Source organism: Rhipicephalus microplus, chromosome 5, assembly GCF_043290135.1.
Source record: "Rhipicephalus microplus isolate Deutch F79 chromosome 5, USDA_Rmic, whole genome shotgun sequence".
Lineage (NCBI taxonomy): Eukaryota > Metazoa > Arthropoda > Arachnida > Ixodida > Ixodidae > Rhipicephalus > Rhipicephalus microplus.
In genome coordinates this window covers 153318331-153337867 of record NC_134704.1, presented here as the reverse complement: position 1 = coordinate 153337867, position 19537 = coordinate 153318331, and the positions used below count along the sequence as shown (strand labels likewise).

Here is a 19537-nt window from a genome sequence, read left to right as displayed (position 1 = left end):
AACGGCTGCTTTAACCACCACAATAAATCCCGATCTCAGGTCAGCGCAAAACCAAGAACTTTTGGGTATCCCTCAGAAACACACTTCTTCATTTGATGTCTATTTCAAGCTTTTGGGTCGCACTTCCGTCGCCGTACATCGAATTGAAACGAAAGGCAATACAATTGTACGCCACCGCCCATATCGAGTGTCATCCGCAGAGTGGAAAATAATCGAGAATAACGTTGCTGATATGCTCAAACGAGACGTTATCCGGCCTTCGTCCAGCCCGTGGTCATCACTTGTAGGGCTAGTTCGAAAGAAGGATGGTTCGGTGCGATTCTGCGTCGATAGTTGAGCACTTAATAAGATCACGCGCAAAGACATGCACCCGTTCCCATGAGTCGACAACGCACTTAACTATCTGCAAGGCGCTGAATTTTCCTCCAGCCTCGATCTACGGTCTGGTTATTGGCAAATACCTATGCACGAAGCGGACAAAGAAAAAACTGCCTTCGCAACACCAGACGGGCTTATGAATTCAACGTGAAGTGATTCGGTTTACGTAATGCGCCTGCCACGTTTGAACGCATGATTGACACAGTTCTGCGTGGCCTAAAATGGAAAACGTGTCTCTGTTATCTAGATGACATTGTCAATTTCTCCTCTTTATTTCGTCAGCATCTTGATAGTTTAGACGAAATTTGGACGTGTATTTCCAATGCTGGACTTCAGCTAAACAACAAGAAATGCCACTTCGCCAACAAGATTATCGATTTGTTGGGCCACCTTGTCAGCAAAGATGGCGTTCGCCCGGAACCGGACAAGGTTGCTGCCATAATAGGCTTCCCTCGGCCAGAAAATCAGAAACACCCCACGAAGTTTCCTGTGCCTGCCATCCTACTTCCGCCGCTTCATTAGCCATTTTGCTGCCATCGCGTCGCCACTGCATAAGCTGCTGACATCCAGATCAACGTTCGCTTGGAACGACGACTGCGAGCGTGCCTTTCAAGTCCTCAAGCATGCTTTAACATTCGACCTTATTCTGTGCCATTTCGACGAGAACGCACCTACATGCCTCCACACCGACGCGAGTGGCGAAGGCATTAGTGCAGTTCTTCTACAGCGGGATGCCACTTCATGGGAAAGAGTTATTGCGTATGCTAAACGTGCTCTTACGGCTGCTGAACAAAACTACTCCATAACTGAGCAGGAGTGCCTTGCTGTCGTCTGGGCCATACAAAAATTTCGACCATATCTTTACGGACGCCACTTCACAGTTATTACAGACCATCACGCCTTGTGCTGGCTATCGTCACTGAAAAACTGGTCTGGTCGCCTCGGTCGTTGGGTGCTCCGCCTACAAGAGTATGATTTTGACGTCATCTACAAGTCTGGCAAAAGACACCAAGATGCAGATGCTCTCTCTCGCTGCCCCCTTCCACTGTCACTATCGAGTACGTCAGGTGATTGCTCGTCTGGTGGGCAAAACACTGCGTCACCCCTCACATTATCACAACTTGCGGTTATCGACACACCAGCTTCAAATTGCTACACCGAGTTCGCCACACGCTAGCGTGATGATCTATATTGCAATAGCATTATTCAACACCTAAATGGCATATCACCTACTGCAAATGCTAGATTGCGCCAACAACTACGGCAATTTAAGCTCGATAACAATGTGCTCCATCGTTACGTTTACACTACTGATGGACACCGCTGGGTTCCAGTACTTCCGCGTTCTCTACGTCACCAAGTCCTCGAAGCCTTTCACGACGACCCATGTGCAGGCCACTTGGGATTTCACAAAACACAAATCTGCATCAGAAAACGTTTCTTCTGGCCTGGCATCTCTACTTTTGTGGCCAAGTACATTGCATCTTGCCATCTGTGTCAACGGCGGAAGCGACCAACTTCGTCTCCTGCTGGCCTTCTGCAACCCGTCCTGAGACACCTTTTGCCATCGTTGGCATAAACCTACTAGAACATCTCCCCATCACGCCAGCAGTTAATGATTGGATTGTGACTGCTGTCGATCACCTGACACGGTACGCAGAGACTGCTGCACTACGCACAAGTTCTGCTTCAGACGTCGCAGACTTCTTTTTCAACGCCGTTGTATTGTGTCACGGTGCACTTCACGTCCTCCTGAGTGATCGCGGCATGACGTTCCGGTCCTCCATAATCGAAACCCTGCTCACAACCTGTGGCACAGTACATAAGACGACGTCAGCCTACCACCCCCAAACTAATGGGCTGACAGAGAGATTTTATCGGATCATCGGACACTAACAGACATGCTGTCGATGTACATCGCACCAAACCACGACAACTGGGATACAATTTTGCCTTTTGTGACGTTTACCCATAACACCGCTGTTCAAAGAACTACTGGCTGCTCGCCTTTCTATTTCGTGTACGGCCGTACACCGACATTCACCATCGACGTCTCTTTTCTAAATGTTCCAACTGACTCCTCAGCAACCGTATCAGAGTAGTTCACCACAAAGCTCGAGGATTGTCGGCAACGGGCTCGCCTTAATACAGAAGCCAATCAGCAAGATCGCAAGCAACGCTACGACAGCTCTCATTGCAACGTCTACTTCAGTCCGGGGAATGAAGTGTTGCTTTAGACGCCCATTCGTACTCCAGGATTGTGCGATAAATTTCAGTCGCGCTTCATTGGACCCTATACAATCAACGAACAAACGTCACCAGTGAACTACCGTGTCACTCCCAGCGACCTTTCTTCGGATCGTCGCTGTCGTGGTTCGGAGATTGTCCACGTATCGCGTCTGAAGCCATTCGTTCGTCGTTTCGTTTCCGTCTAAGACGCGTCCGGGCTGGCCGCTCAAGCGTGGGGGAAAACAAGTGTGAGCGTTATTCATGCGCGTCATCTTGTCATATGTACATACTTATCGCCATCAGTCTGACCTGTGTTGTGGGGCAGAGGCTCGGCAAGTAAAAGAAGTGTTTTGCAGCAAAAACGTTGCCTTACAATACTAATGTTTCACTAATAACAAATTTAAACACCACGTTTTGCATGCGGGTATAGTAGATAACATTCGCAAAAGCAATTCTATAAAAAGTTCATGTGAATATATATAATCTTACAGTACCACCTTTTTGTATATTTGCCCGTGCACTGAAGATAAAATCTTTAATGTAAAGTTTCTGAAGCCAGATAGTGCATCCGAACTTATTGAGATCAAAGCAAAGCCGGTCATTCTTGTTGCTGATATATTATGCTTCTCTTTTTATCATCTACGCAATAGCACGCTGGTTACTGGGATTTCGCCTAGTAATATGAAAATAGCCCTGGGATTTCGCCTAGTAATATGATTTCGCCTAGTAATAGTTACTGGGATTACGCCTAGTAATATGATTTTGGACAAAAGCGGTTCCTTTAGTGAACTCAATAAAACAGTTCAATATCAGCGCTACCTCTTTTTTAGAAAAGTATTGGAACTCCTTTTAAAGATCGAGTTAAGGCCATTTCTGGCTCAAAATCAGGCACATATCTTTTATAAGTATGGTTTTGCAAATATAAGTCCACAAAAGAGGCACTGTTGGCTGTCGAAGAACAAATACGGAATAATTTCAAAAATATTCTATACACACTCGAATTTTTCTTTATTAAAAAGCTTTTGATTCAACAAAGCATCACATTTTATTTGACAAGCTACCTTTGTATAACATCAGAAATGTTGCCTTAAATCTGATTAATACGCATTTTTCCTTCATACTTCAATTTGTGAGCCATAGGGAGGTACGCTCAGACCAGAGTGAAATAAAGCGCGGCGTACTGCAAGCATTCATTTTGGGTCACCTATTCTTTATTATTCATATTAAAGATATCATGAATATGGCGCATACTACTAAAATGGTCCTCTACGCCGGCGATAGTGGTTTATTTTTCTCTGGTAAAAATTTTGCTCACTTGAAGACAGCCACGAACTGTTGGTTGCTGGAACTGCTGGTGTGTTTTATTTTCCAACATAGAAACAATCCTAACCTTAAACCTAAGAACAATCCTGAGGATGCTTTCATTTCTCTTTCTTTTGATGCTTGTGTTATTTACCGGGAACCGGTATTTGAATTTCTGGGAGTATTATTCGAACAACAATTACACTCGACTCGTCCTACTAGCATACGGGTATTTCTTGATCAAACCAAATGTTTTTTTTTCCAAGCTGGCATCTGGTTCCTACTTGACTAAAACGTGTGCTGTATTATTCGATGATACATTTTCAGCTATATTATTGCTTACCAATCTGTTGCATCACAAGCAAAACCAATTTAGGAAGACTGAGAGTTTTTCAAAAGAAAACTGTTTGACAGATAGAAAACCTTGGAATACTTGACCACGCGGAACTAACTATCCTCTTCAAAAGTGTGATATTAAACGTTAATCAGCTAAATAACCTCACACTTGCTACATGCATACACAGAGAAATACGAAGCGATAAATCAACATTTTCACAACTGTACCTAACCACACGTCAGCAATTTAGTCTAATATATAGTCACTTCGAACTTCCACATAGTAGAGAGAGAGAGAGAGAGAAAAGAAAGGCCGAGAGGTTAACCAGGTATTAGCATCTGGTTTGCTACCCAGCGCAGGGGGTGGGGAAGTAGGGACAAGAAAGAGGGGATAGATGAAGAAAAAAAAACGCACGCGCACTCATAAGAAAACGAAAACACACACAGGAAGGGCGTCCTAGCTACAACCGTTCAGTAGGGCTGGTCGATCACAAAAAGTGTAGTAGCGCTTTCAGGGCCCTCTTCTGTGAAGTCGCATCCTGTCGGTACTGCAGAATTCCCTGCTCCGACAGAGGTGGATCATCCAATTTGTTGAGTTCCTTGCGAAGGCATAGTCGTTTACTATACGCTAGGCAGTCACAAAGAATATGTTGGATTGTTTCCTCTTTGCCACAGTGGCCACAGGCTGCGGTGTCGGCCATCCCAATAGGGAAAGCGTAGACGTTGGTAAACGCAACGCCCAACCACAGCCTACATAACACGGTCTGGTCTGCTCGGCAAAGCCTCGACGGGACTTGAAGACTTAGCGTAGGGTCAAGCGAGTACAGTAGGGCATGCTTGAAGTGTGGCTGATTCCATTGTGATGTGATTTTCTGGCGAGCAAGCCTGCGGAGCTTTCGTGCAGCATATGTCTTAGAAAGTGGTAGTCGTAGTTTATGATCTTCTGTGTGGGCTGAGCGGGCAGCTTGATCGGCCCGTTCATTGCCGATGATTCCGCAGTGACTGGGCAACCACTGAAATGTAATTTGGTGCCCTTTCTCAGTCAGGTGGTGTATAACCTGTGCTATCTCTAGCACCAGCTGCTCGTGTGGTCCATGGCGTAAGGCTGATAGTAGAGACTGCAGTGCCGCCTTCGAGTCGCAGAAAATAGTCCACTTGCGTGTAGGTTGATCAACTACAAATTGCAACGCGGCACAAAGTGCTGCCAATTCTGCTGCTGTTGATGTAGTTGCGTGAGATGTCTTAAATTTCATTGTCGTGGCCAACCTTGGTATCACTACTGCTCCTGTAGAGCTGTCCGGCTGAACCGATCCGTCAGTTTATATATGTGTGGATTCTTGGTATTTCTCATACGATAGAAGTAGTGTGAGCTGTTTAAGAGCCGGTGACGACATATTGGCCTTTTTCTGGACGCCAGGTATGTTATTATTATTCATTGGTTCAGCGAGGCACGATGGCGGAGTCACAGGTCTAGCGGCAGGAGAGAACGAAGTTGGGATCGACTCACCATGTGCGGTCACTGTTTTGCAGTAAGATGTGCATAGTCGGACCACTGGTAGAGAGGCTAGGTGATGTCGAGGAGTTCGAGCATGGTGTCGTATATGTGTCCTCAGCACTTCCACATTAATGTGGGTCTTGATGAGGTTGTCCCTTGTGATGGCGATAGTTGCCGCTGTTGAGGCACTTTGGGGCAAGCCTAAATATATCCGGAGTGCTTGAGCCTGGACACTTTGAAGCATTCGTATGCTTGTTTTACTTGCGTTGGTTAACACAGGTAAGCTGTACCGAAGGAATCCATGGAAAAGAATCCTGTATAGTCGCAACAAAGCAGTTGGGGACATTCCCCAGGTCTTTCCAGCGAAAACTTGAACAATTGACAGATGCCTGTCAATCGCCTTTTCATGTATGATACATGTGAGCTCCATGAGAGGTCTCTGTCAATTATAACACCTTGTAACTTGTATGATCGGAGGTGACGTATCCTTTCTCTGTTTATCAGAACGCTGTTGTTCTGTATTGGTTTGCGCATAAATGCCACAAGTGCACATTTCTCAGAGAAAATTTCCAGACCTGGTTGACGGAGGTAAATAGTAACTTGAGTGGCAGCTCTCTGAATTCACTCTCGCCGCTGTAGACGTGTTACTGCAGACGTCCAAACGCAGATGTCGTCCGCGTACATTCACAATCTGACATTACTCGGCAGATGCTCATTGAGAGCTATTAGCGTCAGGTTGAATATTACAGGGGTAAGTATGCCACCCTGGAAAACACCACGGTGGCTGTAATGTAGCGATGTGTCACCATCCTCGGTTCTCACGAAAAAGGATCGCTCAGAGAGATAGCTGCGTAGACACTGAAACATCCGACCACCCACTCCTACCTCCTTGAGAGCGGTGAGGACAGCTTCATTTGTGACGTTATCGTACGCCCCTTTAACATCAAGAAATAAAGAAGCGCAGAGACGCTTAAGGCCTTTTTCGTGTTGCATGTAGCTGACCAGGTCTATGACGCTATCAACTGATGACCGGCCACGGCGAAATTCCGTCATAGCGTCCGGGTAGATGTTGTGATGCTCCAGGAACCATTCTAGCCATCCAAGTACCATGCTCTCCATCACTTTGCCCAAGCGGCTAGCCAGTGCAATCGGACGGTATGATGTGAGCACCAATGGTGACTTGCCAGGCTTCAGTAATTGAACCAAACGGCTGGTCTTCCAGTTAACTGGGAGAGTGCCCTCTCGCCACGAATCGTTGTATATGTCGAGGATGGCACTACTCGCACACTCACCAAGCTGACACAGTGCTCTGTATGATATTCCATCAGGCCCGAGTTCTGATGTCCGTCTACACCAATCCAGTGCTGCTTTAAGCTCATGAATAGAAAAAAAATGGTTCATGTGGTGATCGTGTGATGTCGTGCCACCACGTGAGAGCGTGGAAATGTTGGGATCTGCGAGTTGACCAGATAAGTTGGCACAGAACTCTTCTGCCACGTCGACCTCCGATCTCTATTGAGAGAGGGCTAGAGCCTTGAATGGACACCGCTGAATTGGAGCTGTCCGGAGCCCTCTTATTGTCGTCCACAAGTCTGATAAAGGCTTGCGAGGGTCTAACGACGCGCAGAAGGGTGCCCTGTGACTCTAGCTTGTCTATGCGGCGTTGTATCTTCTTCTGAAGACGTCTAGCGATTCGTAAATCGTCGATTGCTTTTGTACGTCGTTACCTTCGTTGCGCACGCCGTCGGAGAGCCCGAAGTCGTTCTAGTTCCACATAAAATTCGGTTACTCTCGAAGAACATGTGAGGGTGCACACTGTGTCTTGCACTGTGGACTTTATCATTCTTCTAAGTCAAATGAGGTGTTCTCTTGACAGCGTTCTTCCATGAGAGATTCAAACTTGGTCCAGTCCTTTCTTTGGATAGTTTCGCGTACCTTGCAAGGTGATAATCCTCTGATCTTGACATATGTGGGAATGTGGTCGCTCCCATGTGTGTTTATGTCCGCAAACCATCCGGAACATCTGACGAGACCTCGAGAAACAAAAGCCAAGTCAAGGCAACTGCTGTATCCAGGGCCACGTAAAAATGTTGGGCTGCCATCATTTAACAAGCACAGCTCGTTGTCCGAAGCAAATGTTATCAGACTTCTACTCTTTGCGCTGATCTTCGGGCTCCCCCATAGCGTATGGTGGGCGTTGAAGTCTCCGATGATCACCCATGGGCCAAGAGTGGATGATAGGGTGTGTCTTAGTCTTCTGTGGTCAAATCTACTTGATGGCGACAAGTATGCACCGACAACAGTGACAATAAGACCCTTTTTCTTCACTGTTAAGCATATATATTGGTTATCGTTGTCAGGTGGTACAGACCGAAGAATGTAGGTCAGGTCACAGCAGGACCTTGCTGTTTCCACTAAACCAAGCCGACATAAATTATCCGTATCCGGAGAGTCTGATAGCGCTCAATGAATTTGGCTCGCATGTTACGATGATGGGAAACATATTGGTGGAAACGAACCGATGGAAATCTGCAATGCGTGATTTCAGTCTGCGTGCGTTCCACTGAAAAAATGTTGCTTTTCTGACCTCTTCTCTGAAAGACAGTGACTGGTGGGCCATTATCTACAAAAGAGCCGCCAGTACTGGACTCAGAGCGTCCAGTACTTGAAGTGCACTTCTGGCTGACGTTGTGCGCATCTTGTTTAACACCGTGCGAATGGCATTAATTATGGGTCGCAGAAGAGCAATAACTTGCTTATCCAAGTTCCGCTGCTCCTCTGTTGTCGCAGCTCGCTCTGGTAAATGCGACTTCTGATGCGGTTCCTCCATAAGTTGCGTGCGCGTAAGTGGCGGCCACTCTTCAGTAGAGAGAGATCTACTTGTTTTCTCTCTTCCATCGTCTGCGTTCGCCGTGGTGTACCCTGCAGTGGGCGCCCTTCCCAGATGCGTTGACTTACTTCTTGTAGTCGACTGTGTTCTTCGCGAAGATCTTCGACGGTGACGTCGTCGTCTTCGCCAGACTTTTTCCGCGGCCTCTTTGTGGGTAGAGCTGTCTGGCACCATTTGTCTAAGAATAGTAAGCTCCTTCTTTATGCGTGGACAGTCTTTGGAAGATGCACTGTGGGCACCTTGACAATTAGGGCACTTTAATATGGTTGCGCTGCATTTGTCCTCGGTGTGTGGCTCTGAGCATCGGGGGCACACTTCGGAGTTCCTGCACGCTCCCTGCACATGGCCGATCTTCTGGCACTTATGACATCGCATAGGTTTTGGAATAAATGGTCGGACCTGGTGACGAAATTGGCCAACCTTCACATGGGAGGGGAGACATTCCCCTTTGAACGTAATTCTCACACAATGTGTGTTACCAAGGCGGCTGACATTCACAATGACGTTATCTTCATTTGCCGGTTTTATCAGCACTGAGAGATCCGAGTTTGGAATTTCAGTGGCGAAATCATAAATGACTCCTGTTGAAGTGGTGCTATCAGCTGGTAATATAGACTTGACATTGATGTTACCCAGTTGCGTTACTTTCAGAAGCGCGTTTAGCGCACGTGAGTTCAGCACATCGATTGCCAAGATGTTCCTTCTTGCGTTTAGACGTACTTCTTTGATCTGATTTCGCGTAATATTCTCGACATACACAGAGAGCGCTTGCCTGTTCAGCCCGCGTAGACTGTCGGTAGCCTTCAGCGGCACAAACAGGATAGAGTGAGGCCATCGCTGAGGGGCAGTTTTCACGGTGGTCGTGCTTGATGGCGAAGATGCATTGACGATCCGTCGTTTAGCCTTGCGGTACTGGACGGGTTGGAAGCCGTCGTCCGAGGACTCGTCGCTTGATGCGGAGTACAGCTCAGTGTCCTCACTCTCACTAGACGAGTTTCCTCGCTTCCTCGAAGCAGTCCCCGCGGTCGAAGCGGACTCGATCGGACGGTGCCCCGTGAGGTTGAACATCCATCACCACAATATATAGGGCGATAGACTCAAAAACTGCGGCAAAAAATCCAGAAAAGCACTAAGACGGGCAACGTGTCTTGTCTTGTCTCCTAGGAGATCTTGGCTCATACCTACATGGGGGATTGGCCACACTGTACCTTATAATAGATCATTTTTTACAGCGCTTGCTAAAAAAATAAACAGAAATTAGATCGCAACAATAAAAATATTCCTTTGAAAAAACGTGAAAAATTGCAGAATAATGCGATAAACCAGAATATATAAAACAAATTAACAAGACTGAGGAAGGGGGAGAAAGAATTGGATATATCTGGCAGTACCACTAGCAGCGTGTCCTTCTGGTTGCCTGAATGAATTTATGTAGCGCTGACAGAATAGCACTGCGGCCAACACCCAACTGACTGGCTTCAAACCATGTGAATTGCAGGTGCCGAAATTTTTCAGATTGTAGAAGCGACGTTTCGTTGATTTTTAAGATTAACAGGCGTTTGAATCGTTCGGCAGTAATAAAAGGAAACTGTGGAGCTACTAGCACCACCGGGAAATTTAAAAATGCCGAAGCGAGCGAATCGGCAATTTTATTTAGTTCAATTCCAGCATGCCCGGGGACCCAAATAAACCGAACTTCTGATAGGCTATGCGGTACGAGAGACCAAAATTTCCTGAGAAGAGGAGACTTCTTTGCGTACGTTAGATGTGTACATACAGACAAAGCATCCGAAATAATATTAGCTTTTGATTGCTGATAATTTAGTTTTCGAAGAGCCAATGTAATAGCCAGGAATTCTGCGAGATAAATTGGTGTGAAGTCAGGCAATCGGAGCGCAAAAGACCAATTAGGCTGATGACAAAAATACCTACTCCAACCTTCTGAAGATTTTGCGTTGCATCCGTCGAAATTACTACGTATTTAGGAAAACGACTGAGATGGTCTTGAAGGAGGCCCTCCAGAACATGCTTTGGAAGTAACATGGCATTTTTCGGAAAAATATCATCGAAAATTAGGTCAACTGGCACCGAGAATTGGGTTTGGGGAGGTAAATGCCGGAGAGAAACGTGAAGACTTGATAACAGAGACTCGACGAAAATGACTTGGGGTTTTTGGTAACGAAACTACGGGCACTGAAAGAAAGAAACTGGATGTTTGTTGAAAACTGTCTGTGAGCATAAGAGGGGCGCATCGTAAAGTTTTAAAAATGTTTGCACAGTAAGCTGTTGAAATATAGCATCAAGTGGAATAATCCTAGCTTCCAAATAAAGCACGCTATTCGCGACACACCTAGGTAGGCCGAGACACAGCCGCAGAGCTTGTCTTTCTAGCAATATAAAAGGTCTTAATTTGTACGCAGCACTTCCAGAAAACAAAACGCAGCCAAACTCCAGAAGTGGGCGTACGTAAAGTTTGTATATCATTAGTAACGTATCCCTGCACATCCCTGAATTCTTATTGCAAAACCGGCGGAGCAATCCTACGGCGCTTTCTGCTTTACGGGTGTTTGATTCTATTTGTTGCTGCCAATTTAAATTGTCCACGTAAACAATATCAAGATATTTTAGCGCTGTTACTTGTGGAATCGGATCATTTCGATAATGCAGTGAAAAAACACGGGAACGGATAGAGGGAATACAAGCAGAGCACATTTGCTAACATTAGGTGAAAAAGACAGCCCGCCAAGCCGTACCTCATGCTCACTCAAATATGACTGTAAGATTTGATACAAACTATTGATATCTCGGGATGACGAGAAAAAAGCAATATCATCGGCGTAGACGTAAAGAGGAACATTTTTATGAACGGGAATAGATGATAATAATATATTAAATTAAGAGGTGACAGGACTGATCCTTGCGGAACACCTCTTGTTTGCTTATATGAGGCAGAAGTAATTCCCTCGTGGCAACAAAAGAATTGTCTCTCAAAGAGAAACTCCTGAACCCAAGATATAATGTACTTGAGAACCTCACAGTTTACTAATATTAAAATAATGTACTGTATTCGGTGTGTTCCGTAAACGAATCACTTCGTCTTCATTCACCTCCACATAGTAGAGCTAAATACAGAACTAATTACCCTAAATACTTCATACAAGCTTCTTGTCTACTTAAACATCCGCAATTTTCAAACAATTTCAATGAAGCCATGTCTGTGTATAAGCCCGTCGTTAAGTCTTGTTTTCTGTCCTGACTGCCTGAGTAGTATTAGCAAGGCCTCTAGGTGTACATTTGCACAGAAAAATAGTAAACTTGTTTAAATTGTTTCATGTGTGTCATGAACGGTTCTTGGTAGTACTTTTTCATGTTTTCTTTAGTGCTAATGCTTTCCATATCATTGCATATTTCATATATGTTCGAAACAATCTATAACAGTGTTTGTGTGGTAGGGCCAATCTCAGGCAGTTATTCTATTTTTAGCCGTATCAGCCTTTCACGTGTAACGTGTTGCAATAAACAATATATCATATTATTGTTATGCGTATGGCTAGGGTACAACGCCTGCTGAGACACTGACATTTTTTCTTTTGCATTCGTCTGGTCAAAACTGCCTATGTGAGCTTTTTCATAACGCTCTAGCATTAAAATTTCTCATGCGTGTTCACGCCGTTCCTGGGTAGATATGAAACATCCATCACCTGTGGCACATACCCACACACCAGTGGCAAATACCTACCTTCGGGCATGTGCTACTGTTTTTCGGAAAGTGTTTGATGACGAGCGCACCCAGATTGTGACATTATTCATGCCATCTCGAGCACGTTGTATTCGTCAAGCCATCATACTCTCCCACACTAAGTTTTGTGTAATCCAAGTAAAGGGGCAGATCATGAAAGCACCCAGACGTAGGTGGCTAGATAGATAGATAGATAGATAGATAGATAGATAGATAGATAGATAGATAGATAGATAGATAGATAGATAGATAGATAGATAGATAGATAGATAGATAGATAGATAGATAGATAGATAGATAGATAGATAGATAGATAGATAGATAGATAGATAGATAGATAGATAGATAGATAGATAGATAGATAGATAGATAGATAGATAGATAGATAGATAGATAGATAGATAGATAGATAGATAGATAGATAGATAGATAGATAGATAGATAGATAGATGCAGTCAAAGAGCTTAAATGCCTCGCGTGTAACATTTCTGTGCTTAACAAGTCTGAAGGAACGATATACAAAGGCAATACACTTACATCAAGGAGATCTTGAAAGGATGCATTTTGAGCTCCAATTCCACCTACACATAGCCCCATTACAATTATCAGCTTGGTGGAATACATGGTACTATGTTGTCTACTGGTCTTGGGAAGTGAATGATATGTCACTGTTTAAGAAATAGATAGCGCCGGGCGCAAGTTTTAAACAATGCATAGGTTTGTCTTCCATCTCGTACGTCATCAGTCAGAATGCCTTTTTGCAAAAAAAAAAAAACTTCGTCGACAAATGAGCGCTTGCACTTTCTCGAAGAGAGGCTACTTTTTTGTTTCGTGCATTCAACTATTTCCTTTATATATGTAAACTTCAGCAGCAACTGGGTCACTCTAAAAGGTCATCAAACATGTCGTTCATTTCTGAAGGCGAGAAGTCTGCGCACTTTTGTTGTTTTTAAAATCAGCGGTGTGGAAGTCCTGCTCACAAGCTGCTCAAGAAAGTAAGCAAGTCGATAGGCTTAAAAGTGGTCACTACCGTCGTAGTTATACAATTGCGCGAGATTATTGGATGGCTGAAGAACGGTGGGACACAATATGGACGGGTAAAGGAAAGCGGGGTAGTAGTAATGCCTTATGTGCACCGTATGTCACATGGCCTGAAATATGCGGCAAAACACCTGTGGATTGACATGTTGATTGTGGCCCCAAACAAAATGGGTGGCATTCACGCCACTGTCCGGAGAGGATTTGAGGACTGGTAGGGTGTGTGTAGCACGTGCGGCGTCAAGCACTATAGGCCACATTTGTTGCCTGCAATATGATGTGGTGCATTATTTGCCGTGGTCATGTGGAAAGAGTAATATAAGCCAGCCCGGGCAATGTAATAATGTTCACTTAAACGAGCATGAAAGAGCGAGAAGAGCTGATAAATGGTGCCCGCACACTTCGATGCATGTTAGTGTGAACCCCCGATTTAAGGATTGCATTGTCATTCAGCGTCTTAAGAATGAACTCGAAAGAGAAATGCGCTAAGCTGATCGCAATTGTAAAGAAAAAGGTCTAAAGTAGCCCCGCCGCGGTGGTCTAGTGGCTAAGATACTCGGCTGCTGACCCGCAGGTCGCGGGATTGAATCCAGGCTGCGGCGGCGGCATTTCCGATGGAGGCGAAAATGTTGTAGGCCCGTGTGCTCAGATTTGGGTGCACGTTAAAGAGCCCCAGGTGGTCGAAATTTCCGGAGCCCTCTACTACGGCGTCTCTCATAGTCATATAGTGGTTTCGGGACGTTAAACACCACATATAAATCAAAGATCTAAAGTAGCTACTCTTCAGTAATATTATTACAAAGTGAGCTGGCGTATCTTCAGATGGCTGTTGCTGGTAAGCTTTTTTTAGGGCACATGGCCATGACATCAAGTGGCGGACATGTCTCGTTAAAGTCTTTATAGTGTACGACGTCGGTGTGGACGTGACTGCTTGTATACAAGTTTGTTCTCTGTAATAACTTTATGAGTCGTGAGTCAGCACCTGTCTCGTTGTTTCTTTCTTCTTCATTCCTGTCTAGTTGAGCTGTGTTAACGATGAATTCGAACCAACTTGCGGATATGTTCGTTCTGTAAAATTCCAAACAGATTGACCACTGCCACTTTCGTATTTTACTGGAGTTCGTTAATGTATGATTTTAAACATGTTTAAGTTAGTAAATGCAAAGACGAGGTCTATAGAATACTGGAGTGCGGCTGGTATCGAGAATATCGAAGACACATTTAAACTGTATAAAGCACATAACATCATAGAAAAATATAACATACACGCACAAAGAAAAAAACATGAAGCGTCGTTCGTGTGCGTTTCTGTTCTATCTTTCTAACCTGTTTCTCCTTCGCGCTCTTTAAACATGTCTTGAAAATTGATGAACCATCTAGCCCGACAACATAAAATGTTTCAATTTTAAAAACATGGGAATCGCTACAAACTAAATAGGTTGCTTTTCTTTCAAATATCCACCCGTAATTTTACTAGGGATTAGCTGCAAATGCCATTCACAATATAAGTTATTCCTTGCGGAACGCCAAATCCCCTTAATTACCTTTCGGTATGATAGGCGCAGCGCAGATGTATCAGAAGACATACCCACCCAAAAGTTTTATTGGTGTTTAGTGGGAAGCGAGTCACTTGATGCACACAACAAAATAATGATCGAGCCTGACGGCAGGTACGTAATTCTTGTAGAAGACGTGAAAGTAGTGAAACTCGGCGGAAATGAATTCGCATAGCTACCTAAGGGGCCAGAAACGACGTGATCATTCTGATGTGAAAACTCAGTATGAGAGTGGTTTTTTCTCTACACTAACCCAGAGCACTTTTACACCCAACAGGCTCAGATATCATAAAAGATGTGTTGTAAGCACTGAACCGCAAATTCAAAATGGTGGCCAAAGAGTCTGTAGGGTTCACATCGGTGCATTCACAGACTACCCGTGCAATGAAACTCACAAGCTCGAAAACAAAGAATCCAATAGCTTCGTTTGAGTTGCGAATGCCTAAAAGACTGCTATTAGTTGAAGGTGCAGCGGCAGCGAGTAAGCGTGTTTTAGCATGTCTCGTTTTGCACAGTTAGGTGATTATAAGATTAGGTGATTAGGAAATTGTAAGATTATATCTATTTTTTCTGAGTTTTTCTTAGGAAACAGGCAAAATAGCAGGCATTATTTTCATTTGAAAACCAAGAGTAGGTCAGAATTACGAATACAAAAGTGGTGGTATGCAGCAGCTAAATAGGAATGTTTCACGCTGGTAAGGTTGGCCCTTTAAGTCCCGAGTAATGTGTTTCTTCAAACCACCATACTTGCGGTGCAGTTTCAACTAGTGGAATTTCATTAAACTCAAGAGTCTAGTTTTATTTTATTGGATGTCTGCTGCAGTAGGGTTCACGCAACAAAAGAAGCCCTCAGCATTATGAGTAGAAACTGGTGTGAAAAACCAGACCAGATAGCTTACAGCAACAGGAGTGTGACAGCCACACGTTTGGCTACATGAGCGTAAATTTTACAGTACGGCTTGACAAACCCGTAAGGGGAAGATCTGTCGCGGCTGCATTTTCGATAGAAGCAAAGATGCTTTAGGCCCGTGTGCTCAGATTTGGTCGCACGCTTAAGAACACCAGGTAGTCGTAATTTCCGGAGCCCTCTACTATGCCGACTCTCATTATGATATAAAGGTTTGGGGACGTTAAACATCACCTATCATTAGAAAGTGTAGGAACTCACCAGACATAAGCTCTCTCCGAAGCCTGAACACACTGAAAACTAGGCGGCAAGCCACATCGATCTTTGATTGATTTTTCTACAGAGCGAAAATACTAGGCTCTTCAGTTCAATACTAAAATATTTCAAGTGAGCGATAAGTCGACAAGATATTCCGGCGATGATCTGTCGGTGGCCAATCTTTTGGAAACAGCATCACTCTGAAAGTAAAAATAACATACTTGCAAGCCGCAGAGATCAGACCCAACCTGTCATTACATAGGTAAATCACCATCGAACACCCAAAGCTCTTTTTATACTTTAATGGCTGAAAACATCAATGAAATTAAGTAGACATGAATTATATGTGGGGTTTAACGTCCCAAAACTATCATATGATTATGAGAGACGCCATAGTGGGGGCTCCGGAGATTTCGACCACCTGAGGTTCTTTAACGTGCACCCATATCTGAGTACACGGGCCAACTACATTTCCCGCTACATCGGAAATCAGCCGCTGCAGCCGGGATTTCATCCCGCGACCTGCGGGTCAGCAGCTGAGTACCTTAACCACTAGACAACCGTGGCGGGCAACCAGGAAACTTTCAGTCACCTCAACATTAAAGACTTGCTTGTCGTGAGACAGCGCCTTCCATCGAACTTTTTCAAAACTACGCCACCTGTTGCAAAGATAGGCCCACTGCAGGTAGGGGCGTTCTTTCTGCATGCGTACATTTTCTTACCGTCATCATAAACTGGTTATGAGAGCAACCCACTTAAGTCTGCCTGGTGCATGATAGCCCAACCTGATAACTTCGCGTTCTTTTCCAGAGTGTTTTATCATTCGCCAGGTTCAGATATGGGAAGGAAAATACATTATATCAATTTTTTTCAACTGTCCGCTCAGACGAGATTTCTTAACGGGGATTATGTCCTGCCTGGGTGATCTCTGTTGAATCGCCCCACCACGGTAGTCTAGTGGATAAGGTAGCGGGATTGAATCCCAGCTGTGGTGGCTGCATTTCCAATATGGGCGGAAAGAGAGTAGGCCCGCGTGCTCGTATTTGAGGGCACGTTAAAGAGCCTCAGGTGGTCAAAATTTCTAGAGCCCTCCTAAACGGCGTCTCTCATCATCATATTGTGGTTTTGAGACGTGAAACCCCACGCTATAATCAATACATCAATCAATTTGTTTAATGTTTCATATAACTTCCAGTAGACCAAGAACATTGCGATGAAAAATACCGAGGACATGTTTCTTTTGGTGCAATACACTACCACCCTTATTCGCACGACAGTGTTTTAGAGTTGCTCTTTTTTCACACGCCAAATTTCCTAAGTATTGGGAGTGACATTCGGAAAGAAAGTGTCCATGTCAATGGTGTCACTGCTATCCAAAGAATTCAAAGCCCGGCCAATGAGAACGTTGACTATAATGCAAGTCATGAAAACTTCGTAATTACGTCACCGTTTTCGAGTGCCTCTCCGAAAAGGGCACTGCCTAGTGCTACTTAGAAATCGAGATGTGCAAGGGCTCCGGGTTGCCCTAAAGGCTGAGACCTATGGGCCAGCCTATGGGCCGGGCTCGGGACGCCCGATGTCTTTTCACATCGTGCACTGGCTGGGCTCGGGCTTCCTTATTAAAATATCGGGCTGGACTCGGACCTGATGAAAAGCCCGAATCAAGCCGAAAATATAGATGATGTGCTAGAATTCTAGTTGTTCATATGTGTGCTTTATTTGTAGAGAAGTACTTTTTGTAAAAAAAATATTTGTTTTTTCATAGTTTTCATGGCGGAGCTGTACGTGTAGTAATTAGCTAAAATTCACGGCCCATCATGGGCGTTTAGACGCAGCAATCATGCTCCCTAATCGTACAACAGTTCCGAGAAAGGTTAAAGAACTTGTTACAAATGTCACGTGCCAGTTCATGTTTGAAACTCTGCCAACCATAAACGAGAGCCGATGCGTTATCACGACTGACATGTGGACTTACGATAACAGAAAAACTTCCTGCACGACCGCAATGGCAGCTGCATTCGCACGTGATCTTCACATGCGACTTTCAAACGAGAAGATAAAGGGCGAAAACGTCCGGAATGAGTTGTTACGTCGGTTTCTGCATAATGATTTGTGAATAGTTTTGCACTCAGTCTCGACTTTTATCAACAATTGAAAAGAAATTACAGGAATGGACAGCACACTTTTTTTCTTAATAAATGCATTTTCATTCTTTTGTTGTCATGTGCTTTATTGCTTCCTTCATCAAGTCAGGCCAGGTCAGGACGGGCTGGGTATTGCCTATAAGACGCCGGGCCGGGCTTGGGCAGTGTCCTCTATACATGATCGGGCCACGACAGCCTGCCTCCGGCAAGTATCGGGCCCTTGCCGGGCCGGACCGGGCCGCAATATTGCGGCCCATGCACATCTCTACCTGGAACTACGTTAAGACACCGAACACTTTGTTCGAGCTGATGAGTGCAGATATGTGAATGTTGGCCCTTCATGGAAGAAAAACTTGGAGGATCTATGGGTAACCATACATATAGTGAAACTTATCTACAAAAACGTGGGTATTTAGTGCATTCATACAAAAAAGAACACGTATGCCCGAAAATCCAAGCTAAAGGTAGAAAAATCTGAGCATGACTACTCTTCCGCCGCAGTGGTGTTAGCGGTTATTGTGATTGCATGCTGACCCGAACGTCGGCGTGCAACTCCAGCCCAGGTTGCAATTCAACGAAGGTGAAATCATAGAGACCTGTGTATTGCGCTATGTCAGCGCTCATTAAAGAACACAGGGTTGTCGAAATTTCCGGTGCCCTCTATGACTGCGTCCCTGACAATGATACTGTGATTTCACACATAAAGTGGCTAATATTAGTTTAAATATGATTAATTTAGAAAATTGAACGACATTGTGAAACCAGTATCTTAAATATATAAAAGTGCGTAAAGCAGTGGGCTTCATAGTCTTCCAAAAGACTGAAGTAAACTATAAGCGCGAGTTCATTACAGATGAGGCTAATAAGCAACAAAGTGGCTGATTGGGCTAGTTGGTTTAGCGTACTTAAGACTTAACAGCGCTTGTCCCGTCCTTTTCCGATCCTCCATGTATTTGTTCGCGCTGTTAAACCCCAAGGAGGCTAGTCAGGTTGCTTGCTTAAACCATTTTTCCCCATAAGGTAATCTTTCCCACACACTGCAGCGTAATACCTTGCCAAACGTTCCAGCCATTTTGGCGTTCATCTCAAATAGAGGGGAAAAAGTGTGCTGAATAACTGCAATGAAAACAGTGATATGGTAAAATATTTCCGAGAGAAAACCATTTTTTGATCCCGTGGTTGCCTTTGAAGCTTCCTGGAATGTCATTTGGGTGTTGTTAGTGGAAAGATGTATTTTAAAAGTACCGCTCCTTCTTCCCGTACCA

At 44.6% G+C, this 19537-nt stretch overlaps 1 protein-coding gene across 8 annotated transcripts in view; it reads right to left on the bottom strand.

Annotated features, from left to right (window-relative positions):
- LOC142817981 (uncharacterized) overlaps positions 1–13088 on the bottom strand; it is a 193702-nt gene extending 180614 nt beyond the window's left edge. For 5 of the 8 annotated variants that reach the window (XR_012895455.1, XR_012895454.1, XR_012895458.1 and 2 more), the window contains exon 1: positions 12907–13059. Coding sequence is in view for 3 of the 8 variants with exons in the window: in XM_075896090.1 (XP_075752205.1) it covers positions 12907–12993 (87 nt within the window). In the remaining 5 variants the exon portion in view is untranslated. Of the gene's footprint in view, positions 1–12906 lie in introns of all 8 variants that reach the window. The other 3 variants (XR_012895456.1, XR_012895457.1, XM_075896091.1) reach the window with 3 other exon arrangements.
- Positions 13089–19537: the final 6449 nt, after the last annotated feature.